At 51.0% G+C, this 13962-nt stretch overlaps 1 protein-coding gene and 1 long non-coding RNA gene across 2 annotated transcripts; one reads left to right on the top strand and one right to left on the bottom strand.

The window, feature by feature from the left end:
- The first annotated feature begins 143 nt into the window (after nucleotides 1-143).
- On the top strand, nucleotides 144-5831 carry LOC129651314 (uncharacterized). Its single transcript, XR_008714097.1, has 3 exons — nucleotides 144-603; nucleotides 3217-3361; nucleotides 5208-5831. It is a non-coding gene; the product is annotated as an uncharacterized LOC129651314 (long non-coding RNA).
- A 728-nt stretch (nucleotides 5832-6559) lies between these two features.
- Nucleotides 6560-8541, bottom strand: RNF222 (ring finger protein 222). The gene is made up of 2 exons (XM_055580048.1): nucleotides 8043-8541; nucleotides 6560-7486 (listed from the first exon to the last, which is right to left on the bottom strand). The coding sequence occupies exon 2, from the start codon at nucleotides 7458-7460 to the stop codon at nucleotides 6825-6827; it is 636 nt and encodes a 211-aa protein (XP_055436023.1). The 5' UTR covers nucleotides 7461-7486; nucleotides 8043-8541; the 3' UTR covers nucleotides 6560-6824.
- Nucleotides 8542-13962: the final 5421 nt, after the last annotated feature.

Below are 13962 nucleotides of genomic sequence, written 5' to 3'. Positions count from 1 at the left end.
GTCTTACTGTCGTGGAGGGTGTTGAAGTGAGCGGCCCCAGGGACCTGTGTCCCTTCACACCCGAACACCAGGCAGGAGGGTCCTTTAACCGGGAAAAAGGCGGGTCATATATTTGACCGCCAGGTGGCGTTGGGACTCCAGCTAGCTGGTCACCTCGGTTACCTGGACATCCCAGGCAAAGGCCCTGGGCCTGTTGAGTATCCGTGTCGCGTAAGCGGCTCCAGCCGGGCGCGTGCTGCCGCTTGAACACAGCCGAATGTGCGGACTCTTTCGCGGGGCCCGCCAGCGATTCAGCTCCCGCCAGCGAGGGGCCTTTGAGGACTTGGACCACGAGTCCGTCCCCCCAAACCCGGGAAAATAGGACTGAACCCGGGTTTCTAACGCGCTCCTAGGTGATTCCGGGAGTGCTGGTCCGAGACCACACCTTGAAGGAGCGCGGCGTGAGGAAGCCTCTCCACGCTGAGAGCTGTGCCCTTTTCCTCATTTTACCGCTTGCTTTCATTCAGTTCAGGATCTGATGGAAGCAGGGCTAAGGGGTGCGCTCCCCTGCAAAAGGATTGCAGTGCAGGGTGAACTCCCGCCGCGCGTCCGGCCGCGCACCTGGTAAGGGACCGGTTTCTGTTGAATGAATAATACAGGTGTCATAGGAGGGGAAGACGCGCGTTTCATGATGCTTAAGACCTGGTGAGCTTGCAGAGTCCTATGGGCACTCACTGCATTTTTAACTCCTTTAATCCACCAAAGAGTCTTGCAATCCTGGTATTGTTCCATATTACAGATGGGAACACTGAGCCACAGAGAAGTGAGAGGAGCTCGTGCAAGGTTATACAGAACCCATAGGATATAGACAAACCCCTGAAGGCTGGCTTCCCAGCTCCTTCTGGTAATTTCCTAAGCGGGCCTGATTTGTAAGAACCCAATTGGGTCACGTCAGAGTGAGAAATCATACTCTTGAGGGCCCACAGTGGAGTCAGTCAAGATTGTGTGGGGTTTTTTTTGTTTGTTTGTTTTTTGCTACACCTGCAGCATGTGGGATCTTGGTTCCCTGACCAGGAATAGAACATTTGCTCCCTGCAGTGGAAGCTCAGAGTCTTAACCACTGGACCACCAGGGAAGTCCCAAGAACGTGCTTTCATGATTTAAAAATAGTTTTGTTCTTAAATATGCTGTGAAGATACAGTCCAGTATTTTATTTGTGGTTCAAAAATTTAGGGAGAGCAGAACTCCTCTGCCGTAATTCTTTTCAACAAATGTTCATGGAACATCTTTTATGGGGCCAGCCTAGAGTTGCACACTGGAGTCGCAAAATGAAACTAGTCAAAGTTTCTGCCTGCAGGAAGTTCACTGTCTAAGAGGAGAGATAAACAAGGAAATCAACCACCTTAGAAGCCCAGAAAAGTGCTCACTGAGCCCAGCTGCCCTTGGGTACTTCTGTGCTTGGAGAACAGAAGAGAACTCCCGGGTCAGGGAAGACCTGGGGTAAAGTCACCCTTGACTGACTTTTGAAGAATGTTACAATTAGCTCCTCCTGTTGATGTATGACAGAAACCAACACTGTAACCAACATTGTAAAGCAATTACCCTCCAATTAAAAATAGATTAAAAAAAATTAGCTCCTGGAGGCAGTGGGAATAGCTTGAGGGAAGTCATGGAGGTGTGAGTCCATGACACTGTGTCTCCAGGAGCCAGGTCCTTGTGGCTGGCATGAGAGGCATTCAGACAGGAGCCCATGGGGTGCTGGGGTTGAGCTGAGTTTGAGTTGCATGTGGATAGTCATGGGAGCCTCTGAAGGCTCCTGCCTTCCTACTTGCCTTCCTTTCTGGTCCCTACTGTCTTACCCCCTTCTCTTTCTTCTTATCTCTTCTTCAGGTCTCGCCATCATCTTCCTCTCTTCCCACCAAGGTCTTCTCTGTTTCTTCAGCCTCCCCATCATTCTTTGCTGTCACCCAACCCTCTCAGGCCTCTTTACTTCCTTCTCTCCATGCAACACAGTCCTCGTAAACTTCAGCCCACCACGTGGAAGCATAATCCCTTTATACAGTATGAAGATGGATGGAAATTGTACCCACAGAGAGAGGTGACTGCTAGCCTAGTTATAGTCTGTTTATCTTCACTAGTGTCTGTTGGGTGTCATGGCTCCACCCCACTTGATCCTCTAGGCCTCGCCTGGCTGCCCTCTCTCTCCACGTTCTTCTTACATGAGTCCTCTTGTTGTTGTTGAGCCTTAACCACTGGACTGCCAAGGAAGTCCCCACATGAGTCTTTTCTTTTTTTAAGCATGATTTATTTATTTATGGCTATGCTGGGTCTTCATTGCTGCATATGGGCTTTTTCTAGTTGTGGCAAGTGGGGGCTACTCTTCCTTGCAGTGCACAGGCTTCTCACTATGGTAGCTTCTCTTGTTGAGAAGCACAGGCTTGAGGCACATGGTTTTCACTAATTATAGCTCTCGGGCTCAGTAGTTGTGGCACGTGGTCTTAGTTGCTCTGCCACATGTGGGATCTTCCTGGAGCAGGGATCGAACCCTTGTCCCCTGCATTGGCAAGCGGGTTCTTGACCATTGTGTCACCAGGAAGTCCCCCACACGAGTCCTTTTAAACTGGTTCCTTAGGGTCATCCTGAGAGTGGTCTTTGAGTAGCCCTCGATGGTTGGATGGCATCACCCACTCAAGAGACATGGGTTTGGGTGGACTCCAGGAGTTGGTGATGGACAGGGAGGCCTGTCGTGCTGCGGTTCATGGGGTTGAAAAGAGTTGGACACGACTGAGCGACTGAACTGAACTGAACTGAAGACACTAAAGAGGGTATTACCCAGGTTTCATGCCTGCATCCCTGGACTAAACTTTTTTTCTGGACACCAGGCCATCATGTTTGTTTGTTCACTGGTTCATTTGTTTATCCATTCACTTATGCATGCTTCAAATATTTATCCAGTTTTGACTCTTTGCTAATGATCTTATGAAGATCAGTGAGATCTAGCCTCTCCTCAAGGAGCAGGCCATCTAGAAGAAGGAGACGGACTTGTAATGAAGCGTCCAGGGAGGATGATGGGATGCGGGGGAGGGCACGGGGCGGGACACAGTGGAGAAGCAGAGAATTCAATACATGTTGTGTGATGTGGCAAAAAAAAAAAAAAAAAAAAATAGGTTGGACCCAGAGAAATGCATAGGAACTTAGGAATGCTGACAATATCAAACTTTTTACCTTCCTTCCTAGGGTGCCCGTTAAGCCTAAGATGTCACACCTGGGACCAGACAAACCAGCCCCTCGGAGCCGGTAGCTGACACTCTGGAACCACAGACAAGCAGTCTGGCAGCTCTCAAACCTTCTTGGGGCCTGCTCCTCACTCACCAGGCAACAGGTGTGTACACTGAAGATATATTTAGCTTCTAATATAATTTTTCAATTTAATGTTTGAATAATCCATACATTTACTTGGCTCAGATATCCAAAAATGCCAAAGGTGAAGAGAGAAGTTCCTTTCCTGTTCCATCATTTTCTCATCCCCTTCCACAACTGATCACTCTTTCTAGTTTTTTTCAAATCTTCCCAGTTGCTTTATGTGCAAATAAGCAAATCGGAAAGTAGATTCTTTTTTTATTCTTTCAGCTGTGCCCCACAGCATGTGGGATCTTAGTTCCCTGACCAGGGCTGGAACCTGGGCCCCCGCATTGGGAGTGGGGAGTCCTGATCGCTGGACAGCTAGGAAAGTGCCCTGGAGAGTAAATTCTTATTCCTCCACTTTTGACACGAATTGTATAATTGGACATCCAGCATTCCACCCCTGGCCTTTGCCTATTGGCCATTGGGTCTTGCAGACTTTCTGGGTCGGTTTGCAGGTCCTTCCTTGTTCTTTTCACAGCTGCATGGTATTCTCTGCATCGCTTGTGGGGTTTTCCGATTCCTGGTTTTTAGGAACAATAGTGCAATCGTGTAACATATGTTGATGCCCCAACATGCAAGCATATTTATTGGATACATTTCTAGAATTTCTGGGTCCAAGTGGACAAATTTCCCTTCCTATTTTTTTTTTTTAATATTTATTTGGCTGCACTGAATCTTAGTAGCAGCATGAAGGATCTTTAATCTTCGTTGAGGCATGTGGGAACTATTTCTCTGACCAGGGATCGAACCCAGGCCCCCTCCATTGGGAGTCTTAACCACTGAACCATCAGGGAAGTTTCCTTCTTAGGGGTTTTATCAATATACCTTGCTACTGACCCCACCTGGGCTTTCCAAGTGGCACAGTGGTAAAGAATCTGCCTGCCAATGCGGGAGACACAGGTTTGATCCCTGGGTGGGGAAGATCCCCTGAAGTAGGAAATGACAACCCACTCCAGTATTCTTGCCTGGAAAATTCCATGGACAGAGGAGCCTGGTGGGCTACCAGGATCGCAAAGAGTCAGACGTGACTGAGCACGCACGCACACAAGCACACCAGCCTCACCTCTGTCCCTCGGCTTTGGCAACAGTGGGTTTTGAAACCTTCAGGGTTTGACAGTTGAATAGGGTGAAAATTGAGATGCCAAGCAGAATTGTAACTTGCATTCTTTTCCCAAATGTGGCCGAGTAGATGTTTAAGAGCCATTCAAATCTGAGTTTTCAGACCATTTTTTCATCTAAAATGAACAATCCTAGAAGTCCAAGCTCAGCCCTTTCACATGTATCTGCAATTCATCTTAAATTTTTGAGAAAATATAGACCTTTATTAAAAAAAAATAACAGCTTTTGACATTCTTTGAAAATGAAAGAAGTTCCATCTATAAGTCACTGCTGAACAGTATGGAAACACTAGAGGTATTTTGAAATTGACTTTTGGCAAACACAATAGAGTCTGCAAAGACTTAAAATCAGGTCCCCAGAAATTCATGACATTGTTTAAAGCAGCCTGGCTGTGATTAAAACGGATTCAGTAGAGCCTTTGTAAATTTAACATTTTATTTCCTATAATAAATATTTTCCCCATGAATTCACCTGTACTTCCCCCAATAGCACCTGTGTTCTCTTGACTTGAAAATATCAGAAGGAAGCCCAGAGGTGCTTTAGATCAACTCACCCTGTGCCCTGACCCCCGCTGTAGTGTGGACCCCCTCCCCTAATGGTCCCCAAATGACCACATTACGGACAGGCTTTTAGGAACCAGGTGAGCGGCAGGGTGGGCTTCCCAGGTGGCTCAGTGGTAAAGAGTCTTCCTGCCAATACTGTAGGTTCGGGTTTGGTCCCTGGGTCAGGAAGACTCCCTGGAGAAGCAAATGGCAACCCACTCCAATATTCTTGCCTGGAGAATCCCATGGACAGAGGAGCCTGGTGGGCTATAATCCATGGGGGTTGCAAAAGACTTGGACATGACGGAGCCACCAAACAACAACCAGAAGCAGGGCTCTACGTCTTTCCCCATGTGTAGCAAGCTCCGCTGAGAGAGGCACGTGCTGTGGAGGGCACGGCTGCTGGAACACCTGGGCTGCAATAAACCACCCATTCGAGAAAGCTTGGGGTTTTTGCTGTTTTTAACCCTAAAATTAAGATGATGGCCCATTGACTTATGGGCCTTAATAAACACGAAATAGCTGTTCCCAAATGGCTCACTCCCCAGATAAGGCCCAACCTGAGCCTTTTCTAGTGTCCTCCTCAAGGACCCCCAGCTCAGGTGGCATCCCCAGGTGACATGACCTTGGCCAGCGGCTGATAGCAGCTGGGTTCCGTGTTCACTGAGATAGAAGCGTCCCTGCCAAGCACAGCTGTTTTCCTCCCCACCCTTCCTCACCCAGCCCAGCCTGGGAATCCACCCCAGGAACTGGCCTGGCTGGTGTGGCCTCTAATGAGTGGTTGGTCACAGGCTGGGCGGGAGGCGGGAGCCCCCAGGGGCTCATGTGCCCACATAGTTCTCAGCTGACTCAGGTCCCAGCCAGCAGGCAGCTCCTGCACTGCCCACCTGGCAGGCCATCCTTGAAAACCCCAGGACTCAAAATCTGGGCCATTGTTGGGCTGGGAGGGCTTGGGGAGCCGTCTAGCTCTGTTCGTGGGCCATTCCGCTGGCCTCCACCTTTGTCAGCAAACCTTTAATTCCTGACGTGGCCTCAGCTCCCCTTTTCTGTCCCTTCTCCCAGGAATTCTGGGCCGCAGCCCCTGAGCTCAACCTCTCCTTTAGGGAAGACCTTCCAGACTGGTGGTTCCAGGGGTAGGAAGGCACACACCCAACTGTGGGGGTCAGAGGCAGGGGGGCGGGTGCTGAGATTCTGGGGAGCACATGTGCCTTGGCCCCTGTGCCACCCCATCCCTTCTGTCTGTTCCTGGGAGCACGCCAGGGATCCTGGCCCAGAGTTCTGACCTGGAGGGGTCTCGCCTGTGGTCCCCCTCCAGCAGGAGGTGCCCCGACTCCGAGTCCCACCTAGCTTTGGGTAGGTCACCTGGCACATGGGGACACCCACAGGTGGGGCAGCTACCCACCCCACCCCCAGCCTCGCTGGGTTCTAGCCTAGAGGAGGGACGTCTATCTGCTGAGGTGTACCCCTGCTGTGGTTTCTGAGTAGGGGTGTCCATCACTTCCTCCCTGGCTTGGAACCTGGAGTTTCCTTCTCAGCTCCGAGTTCCCCTGCCCCACCCAAACTCTTGCCTCAGAGGTCCTGCCTCCTGGTCCTTTCTGATCCCTGCTGGGAGCAAAGAGCCAGGTGATGCCAGTCAGCACCCTAACACCTCATCTCTGCCCCAGGCTGCCCCTGAGGCTCCGTTGGCCCAAGGCCGCACTGGCGCCCCTCCCAGGCCACGGCCAGCCTGGCTGTGCGAGCGGACAGCTTCCAGCGGGGCTCTCCGACTGGTGCCCCCACTCACGCCTGCTTCCTCACCAGCAGCACCCAGGGGAGGATGGCGGCCACCACAGCCACCACGGCTATGAGGGTGATGAGCAGCAGGGCCCGGGAGCGGCAGCAGAAGGACCGGGTGGAGCTGGGCGCCGGGGAGGCCCCGGAGAGCTCTGCCAGGCTGCGCCGCGGCAGGACGCTGTCCTGTTCCCCAAGGGGCATCCCATGACGGCTGATGATGAAGATCTGTGGCTCCCGGGGCAGGCCGGGCGGCGGGTCCAAGGGCAGCTGGCCACCTTGGCCTGGGGATGATCTCCAGACGGGCTGGGAGAGAGCCAGGGGGTTGGCGTGGCCCAGGGCATCTGGCAGTGGTGACGGGGGCAGGCCCACGGGCACGGCCAGGATCTGGGAGCTCTTGTCCAGCTTGGCGGGCCAGCGGGAGCTCTTCCTGCTGAGGAAGGTGACGTAGCGGCAGATGGGGCAGACAATGGTCCTCTGGACCTGGCCATCCACGCGCGTGGACAGGAGGTACTTGACCAGGCAGTCATGGCAGAACACGTGGCCGCAGCTCAGCGTCCGGCTGGCGCCCTGCAGCTCTCGGAACTTCTCATAGCACACGGGGCACTCGCTGCCCGAGCTGTCCTTGCTCTCGCCCTCAGACATGGCCGAGCAGGAGGGCAGGGCCCTCGCTGTGGGGGGGAAGGGTTGAGCATCAGTGCCTTTTCTGGCTTGGTTCCCCTGCCTGCCTCCCTGCTGCCTCTCCTGCCACTCCTCCTCAGGGGCCTCCCTGAATCACACCAGGACCCTGGGGAGGAGATGAGAGGGCACTTCTGGAAGGGGAGTTGGGGGACTGGCAAGCAGAGATCCCAGCCACCCCCCACTGGAAGGAGGTATGCGGAGACCAAGGTGTAGCCCCCTGATCCCTCACCACCACATGTGCGTCGCCTGTGGTCATCCCTCCCCTCTCCTTGGTCCCAAGCCCCCAATGGAGGCAGCAGGACCCATTCCCCATGGGAGGCAGGTGGCTAAGCCGAGGTTGCCCCCACTCCGCCTGGTCCAGGTTCCAGTGGGGGCTGTGTGTTGTGCCCATTGTGGCCATTCTCCAGAAAAGCCTCTGCTGCCACTCCATCTCCCCGCTCAGGCTGGCTGACCCATACAACTGTCCTCAGCCCCTGGCTCCCATCCCTCTATGCTAAGTGCAGCTGGAGAGCAATGAGGGATTTGAGAATAAAACTCAAAACTTACATCCAAATGCCGGCTGGCCAGCCGCGCGATCACGTCAGGGAGCTGTGGGCTCCTTCCTCCGCCCACCACAGCTCAGTCATCCTTCAGATTCTTCTCGGCAGCCTGCCCAAGGTTGCGAGAGAACCTTCCAATCAACCTCTGTGAAGGCAGGTTTTCATACTTCGAGGATATGTCTGGTATTTGGAAATGGCCAAAGGTCACCTGGTGCCCAGTCTGGTAAAAGCAAATGAATGCCCAAGTGGCATGAAATTATTTTAAATCAAAGACACAGAGTCACCATGAAGTGACAGGTGGGTTTCAGATGTTATCTGAGAGCTAAAGAGAGGCTCCAAGGACGCTCTGAGCAGTAGCAGTGTTGTTGGATTAAGTGCAGTTCCCCAGGTGACGATTTGACGGGAAGCCCCTGTTTGGGTGTGTGACGCGGTGCCGGTGTTCTCATTCCTCCACACGTTCCCAGTATTGCAGCTGTGTCATCTAAGTCCATTTCCAACAGCCTGTTTATTTATCTATCTATTTATTGGCCTCACTAGGCAGCGTGTGGGATCTGACTTCCCTGGCCAGGGGTGGAACCCATGTCCCTGCACTGGGAGTATGGAATCTTAACCATTGGATCGCCAGTGAAGTCCTAGAACAGCCTCTTTAAAAGGACTGATCAAATGGTCACGTGATTGCATGGTCCTGCTGAAGGGTTACTGATGTGATATATTCTTCCATCAAAACACCCCTGGACACACTGAGAGCTAGAATGGTGTGTGGCAGCCCCCAAACCTGAGAGATGACACTGTTGTTATTGTTTAGTCCCTCAGTTGTGTCTGACTCTTTTGTGACCCCACAGACTGTAGCTTGCTGGGCTCCTCTGACCATGGGATTCTCCAGGCAAGAATACTGGAGTGGGTTGCCATTTCCTTCTCCAGGGGATCTTCCCGACCCAGGGATTGAACCCACGTCTCCTGCATAGCAGGCGGATTCTTTACTGCTGAGCCACTGAGAGATGACATAGTGGGAACAAAACTAGTTAATGGGGAAGGACAGACGAGAATTGGTTCAATCACCAATTGAACGCTCTCTTCCCTGTTAGCTTGGTTCCAAGCCCATTTTGCCAAGTTGAAAATATCCCATAACCAACAAAGGGCACAAATATGTAGAGGTGGGGGTAGGGGACCGGGCACCCTGGTGGCAGCACCAAAGCCTTTGCAGGTGTTTTCAAACCTCGATCTCCAAGGTGGTCAGTGTGGCCTCCAGGCCAGGGGAGGGGGTTCAAGTACTCAGACCCTGAAGCTGCCTTCAAATCCTTGATATGCCCACTACTGTCTGTATAACCTATTTGAGCCTCAGTTTCCCATCTCTAAGGTGGGGCTGATAATAATAGTACTGGCTTTTTCTCAGAGTTGTCCAGAGTATTAAGTGAGGTGCCATGAATGAAAAATCTGGCACATAGTAAATGCTCAATAAATGGCTGTTGTTCAGTCACTAAGAAGTGTCCAACTCTTTGCAACCCCATGGACTGCAACACACCAGGCTTCCCTGTCCTTCACTATCTCATGGCAAACTCATGCCTGTTGAATCAGTGATGCCATCCAACCATCTCATTTTCTGTTGCCCCCTCTCCTGCCCTGAATCTTTCCTAGCATCAGGGTCTTTTCCAGTGAGTCAGCTCTTCACATTAGGTGGCCAAATATTGGAGCTTCAGCTTCAGCATCAGTCCTTCCAATGAATATTCAGGACTGATTTCCTTTAGGATTGACTGGTTGGATCTCCTTGCAGTCCAAGGGACTCTCAAGAGTCTTCTCCAGCACCACAGTTCAGAAGCATCATGTCTTTGGTGCTAGATTGTTGTCAATCAGGCTCAGTCCTTTCTCTTCCTAGCACTTGCCTTCCCTCTCCTCCCCAGATGTTTCTTATCATGTAGATGACTAAAAACACTCATGCCCCTGACAAAGGGCAGCTCCCCTGGAGTTAGAATAACAACCAGAAAAGATGATAATGGAGTAGGTAAGTGATGGGCAATAGGTTATTAAGTTGGTGTTCCAGTGTCTCAGACATTTCTGTTTCATAACATGCAGCTATCTAAACAGGTTTTTCTCAGGATGACCCTGATTTTCTTAAGCTGACCAACTGCTAGCATGTCCCCCTGCGTTTCATAACTCCCAAGAGGCGTATGGTGGCAATTCCATCCATCCACCCACCCATCCATCCATTCATTCATGTATCCAGTTATTCAACAATTATTTATTGAGTGTTGCTGCAGGCTAAGTACTGAGCCAGACATTGGAAATTAGCAGTGATTAAGAAAACCCTTCAAGGGTGTTCCCTGGTTGTTAGGATTGAATTCTGGGCTCTCACTGCCATGGGTTTGATTGCTGATCAGGGAACTAAGATCATGCAAGCGTGGCATGGGGGGAAGTGTCCTTCATGAAGCTTTTAGAATCTAGTGGACATTTATAAAGTTCTTGAAGAGAGATTTTTTTTTTAAAGGAGGAATGATGATCAATACCCTAAGTTGTTTGGAAAACTGAGAAGTGAGGTATCAAGATAGGCAAGAGAATAGAGCAGATAGATTCGAGAATGCTGGAGGGGAAAGGATGTTGGAGGTCATTTAGTAAAATCGAGTGTTATAGATGAAAAGACCCGAGCCCAGAGAAGGGAAGTGACTTGTCTGAGGTCACCTTGGGGAGGGGTTGGAGAGGGAGATGGGAGTGGGGAGATATTCATTGATTTCCTAGAGAGTGTAGAAAATATTTGAATCAGTTGATAGATTGGGTGAGTAGATATTAGCTGCGGCAGGAAGCGCTGTCCTCCTTGGGTTGAGCAGGGGAGCAGAGAGAACTGAGTTTGAGAAATAATGGGACGCGGGGGATGCAGATGACATCCCAGATCCCTGCTGATGGCCTCCTGTGCAGTCCCTTCCCATCCTGTGCTTCGGGAGAGCCTTGTCCTTCACGTCTGGGCAAGGCCACCCGTCCTCCATCCCTACCTTCTTGCCTCCCATGCTCAGTCCCTCCCTTTCTCTTCATACCATTTCATTCTCCATCCTTGAGTTCTTCCGAACCTGACTCTGTCTCAGGTGCTGGGGAGAGGGCAGCAGAAGAAATCTGAGGAACACGCTCTGATTGGGGCACAGACTAGCTAAATGAAGGGGAAGACATTATATTCAAAGGCATCCCCGTTGGTGCTTCAGGAAATTTTGGGGAGAGGAGGGCTGGAAGGTCTTCCTAGGTGAGGTGGGACCAGTGTCCAGCTAATAATAAATAATTACAACAGCAGCTATTTATTGAACACTAATTGTGTGCTTGGCATTCTGCATCCCTTCCTCATTTCATCGTCAACAGCTCCAGGAGGTAGATATTATCTCTGTTTTACAGACGAGGGAACCAAGGCTTAAGTAACTTTGTTCAAAGCCAGGCTGCTGGGACTTCCCTAGTGGTCTAGTGGCTAGGACTCTGAGCTCCCAATGCAGGGGGGCTGGGTTCAACCCTTGCTCAGGGAACTAGATCCCTCATGCTGTAACTAAGACCCAGTGAAGCCAAATAAAGAAGCCAAAAAAAAAAAAAAAAAAAAAAGAATAAACAGTATACGGTGGGAATTAAAAGAAAGTCCAGGGCAGATCCAGGGTTCGAGGCCAGGTCAGCCTGGCTACACTGTGAACCACCCCATCCACCGAGAATGTGCATCCATAGAGGGTGTTCCAGAACTCGAGTGAAGGAGTAGGTGAAGAATTGAGAGCAAGATAGCATTACTAGGAGGTCCCAGCCCTTATGCCTCTACAGAAACACCAATTTAACAAACAACCAAGGATGAAAATGCCTCCTGAAAACTCCAGAATCCAGTTGTATATGTTAAATATGTACATCTTGTTGAATGTCAATCATACCTCAATAAAGTTTTTTTTTTTTTTTTTAAAGAATGATGAGGAAACCTGTATGGGAAAGTGACCCTCCCCCAAAGTTCCCTCCTCAAAGTGACTGTAACTGGAGCTGCCCCTCCAGCTATGAGAGGCAGGGGGAGGGGGAGGGCTGGCCCAAGGGGGGCCGACCCCATGAAGCCCCAGGGCCTGGCTTCACCCACAGCAGCAGCCCACCACCCATCTTGAGGACTGGTGGGGGGTGTCACCAGCTCAGGTGACCCCCACCTCCCCACCTTGGGACAGTGAGTCTGTGAGGCGGGGTGACACCTGTGGGCACCTAGGTTTCCCTCCTGGATTCCCAATGCTTTATAGCTTCCGCTGTCTCTCTCTCTCTCACACACACACCCCTGGCATCAGTGCAGAACTCTGCCAAGCTCCTTCCCTGCCCCCAGCCCGGCCCCCAGACTCACTTTGGCTGGGACCAGGGTGAGCAGCATCCACCTCTCCACCCGCAGCCTCCACAGAGCAGATCTGAGCCACCCAGAAGCACTGGGCGGGCGGCACGTCCTCCTGCTGCTGTTAGTGTGACAGCCGCCGCCGCCGCCGAGGCATTTGCTAATGACTGAGCAGGTCGCCCAACCCGTTTGAGGCCAGGAGGCTTTGGCGTTGCCCAGGGGTTTGGCCCCTGTTGGAGTCAGGTGATCTTGATGAAGATGCTCAGAGAGGAGGGATCCCCCACCCAAGGAGGAGTACAAGGATGGGTGCTGGAGACAAGCACAGGGTCTCAGTATGGGGGCAGTGACCCAGGACCCCTCCCCAAAGATGAGTCTCCACGTCCCTCCAATAATGAGAAAGTCATACAGTCCTCCAGCCTCCAGAGTTCATTTTGGTGATCCTCCCGTTGCTTCCTGCTCCCTTGCCATGCCAGGGCGCAGGGCGAAGGGCTCAGATCAGCCTCAGTAACTCTTTGCCACCCAAAGTCATACACAAATATTTGGGTGATGTGCTTATATACACTTGTCTTTCATCTCACACTCAGAGGGGCTCAGAGCTCCAAAGATCAAACACCACAGGGATAAAGAAGGAGGCACAATAAAACCAATAAAGGAGAACTGTCCCTGATACCATGTGAAACAGAAGTTTCAGAACAGTCTGTGTGACTCTATGGAAATGATAATATATGATCGTTTTTATAGAGGAAAAATCTGGAAGTAGACACATCAACTTGTTAGTGGTTATCACTAAAGAAACTTTCTGACTCATGCATTCCTGTGATCGTTGAATGTATATTTCTTTCATGATCAGAAAAAAATAATCAAGAATAAGGCAGGAGTTGGGACTTCCCTGGTGGCCCAGTGGTTAAGAATCTGTCTTGAAATGCAGACTGGGGCTTCCCTGGCTGTCCAGTGGTTAGGACTCTGGGCTCTCACTGCCACAGGCCCATTTTCAGTCCTTGGTGGGGGAACTAAGATGTCACAAGCTGTGCCGTGAGGCCAAGAAAAATTATATTACCCACTCTATAGGATTGTGATGATGATTAAATAAATGGATACAAATAATGTGCCTGAACCTACAAAAATGGGAGGAAATATTTGCAAATGATATGACTGATAAGGGATTAATATCCAACATATATAAACAACTCATACAACCCAACATCACACACACAAAAACCCAAGAAAATGGGCAGAAGAACTGAACATTTGCAAATTGGCCAACAGGCACACAAAAAGATGTTCAGCATCAATAATCATCAGGGAAATGCAAATCAAGTGTCCACTTAGCCCATTGCAGGCTGCCCTGTTTGGCTCCAGGCAGATCAGGGGTATCTGGGGGTTTCAGTTCATTCCTGCCCCCGTGAGTTTCCTGGACTCACCCCCTCCCGCCAGGCTGCCCATACATCTGAAATCTCAGTCTTACCTGTTCTCTATGGCCGACCCCCTGGCTCTCCTTCTATCCTTACATAGCCTGGGGCTGCTGGTACTCAGGGGAAACCTGGGGCCTTTGAGCAGAAAACAGGCCCTGCCAGGGCACCCAGCTTGGAAGGTGGACAGGGGCTGCTTTCATTCCCAAGCC

This window comes from Bubalus kerabau, chromosome 4, assembly GCF_029407905.1.
Source record: "Bubalus kerabau isolate K-KA32 ecotype Philippines breed swamp buffalo chromosome 4, PCC_UOA_SB_1v2, whole genome shotgun sequence".
Taxonomy (NCBI): Eukaryota; Metazoa; Chordata; class Mammalia; order Artiodactyla; family Bovidae; genus Bubalus; species Bubalus kerabau.
The sequence above is the reverse complement of the archived record's forward strand: the minus strand, read 5'-3'. Positions and strand labels throughout refer to the sequence as shown.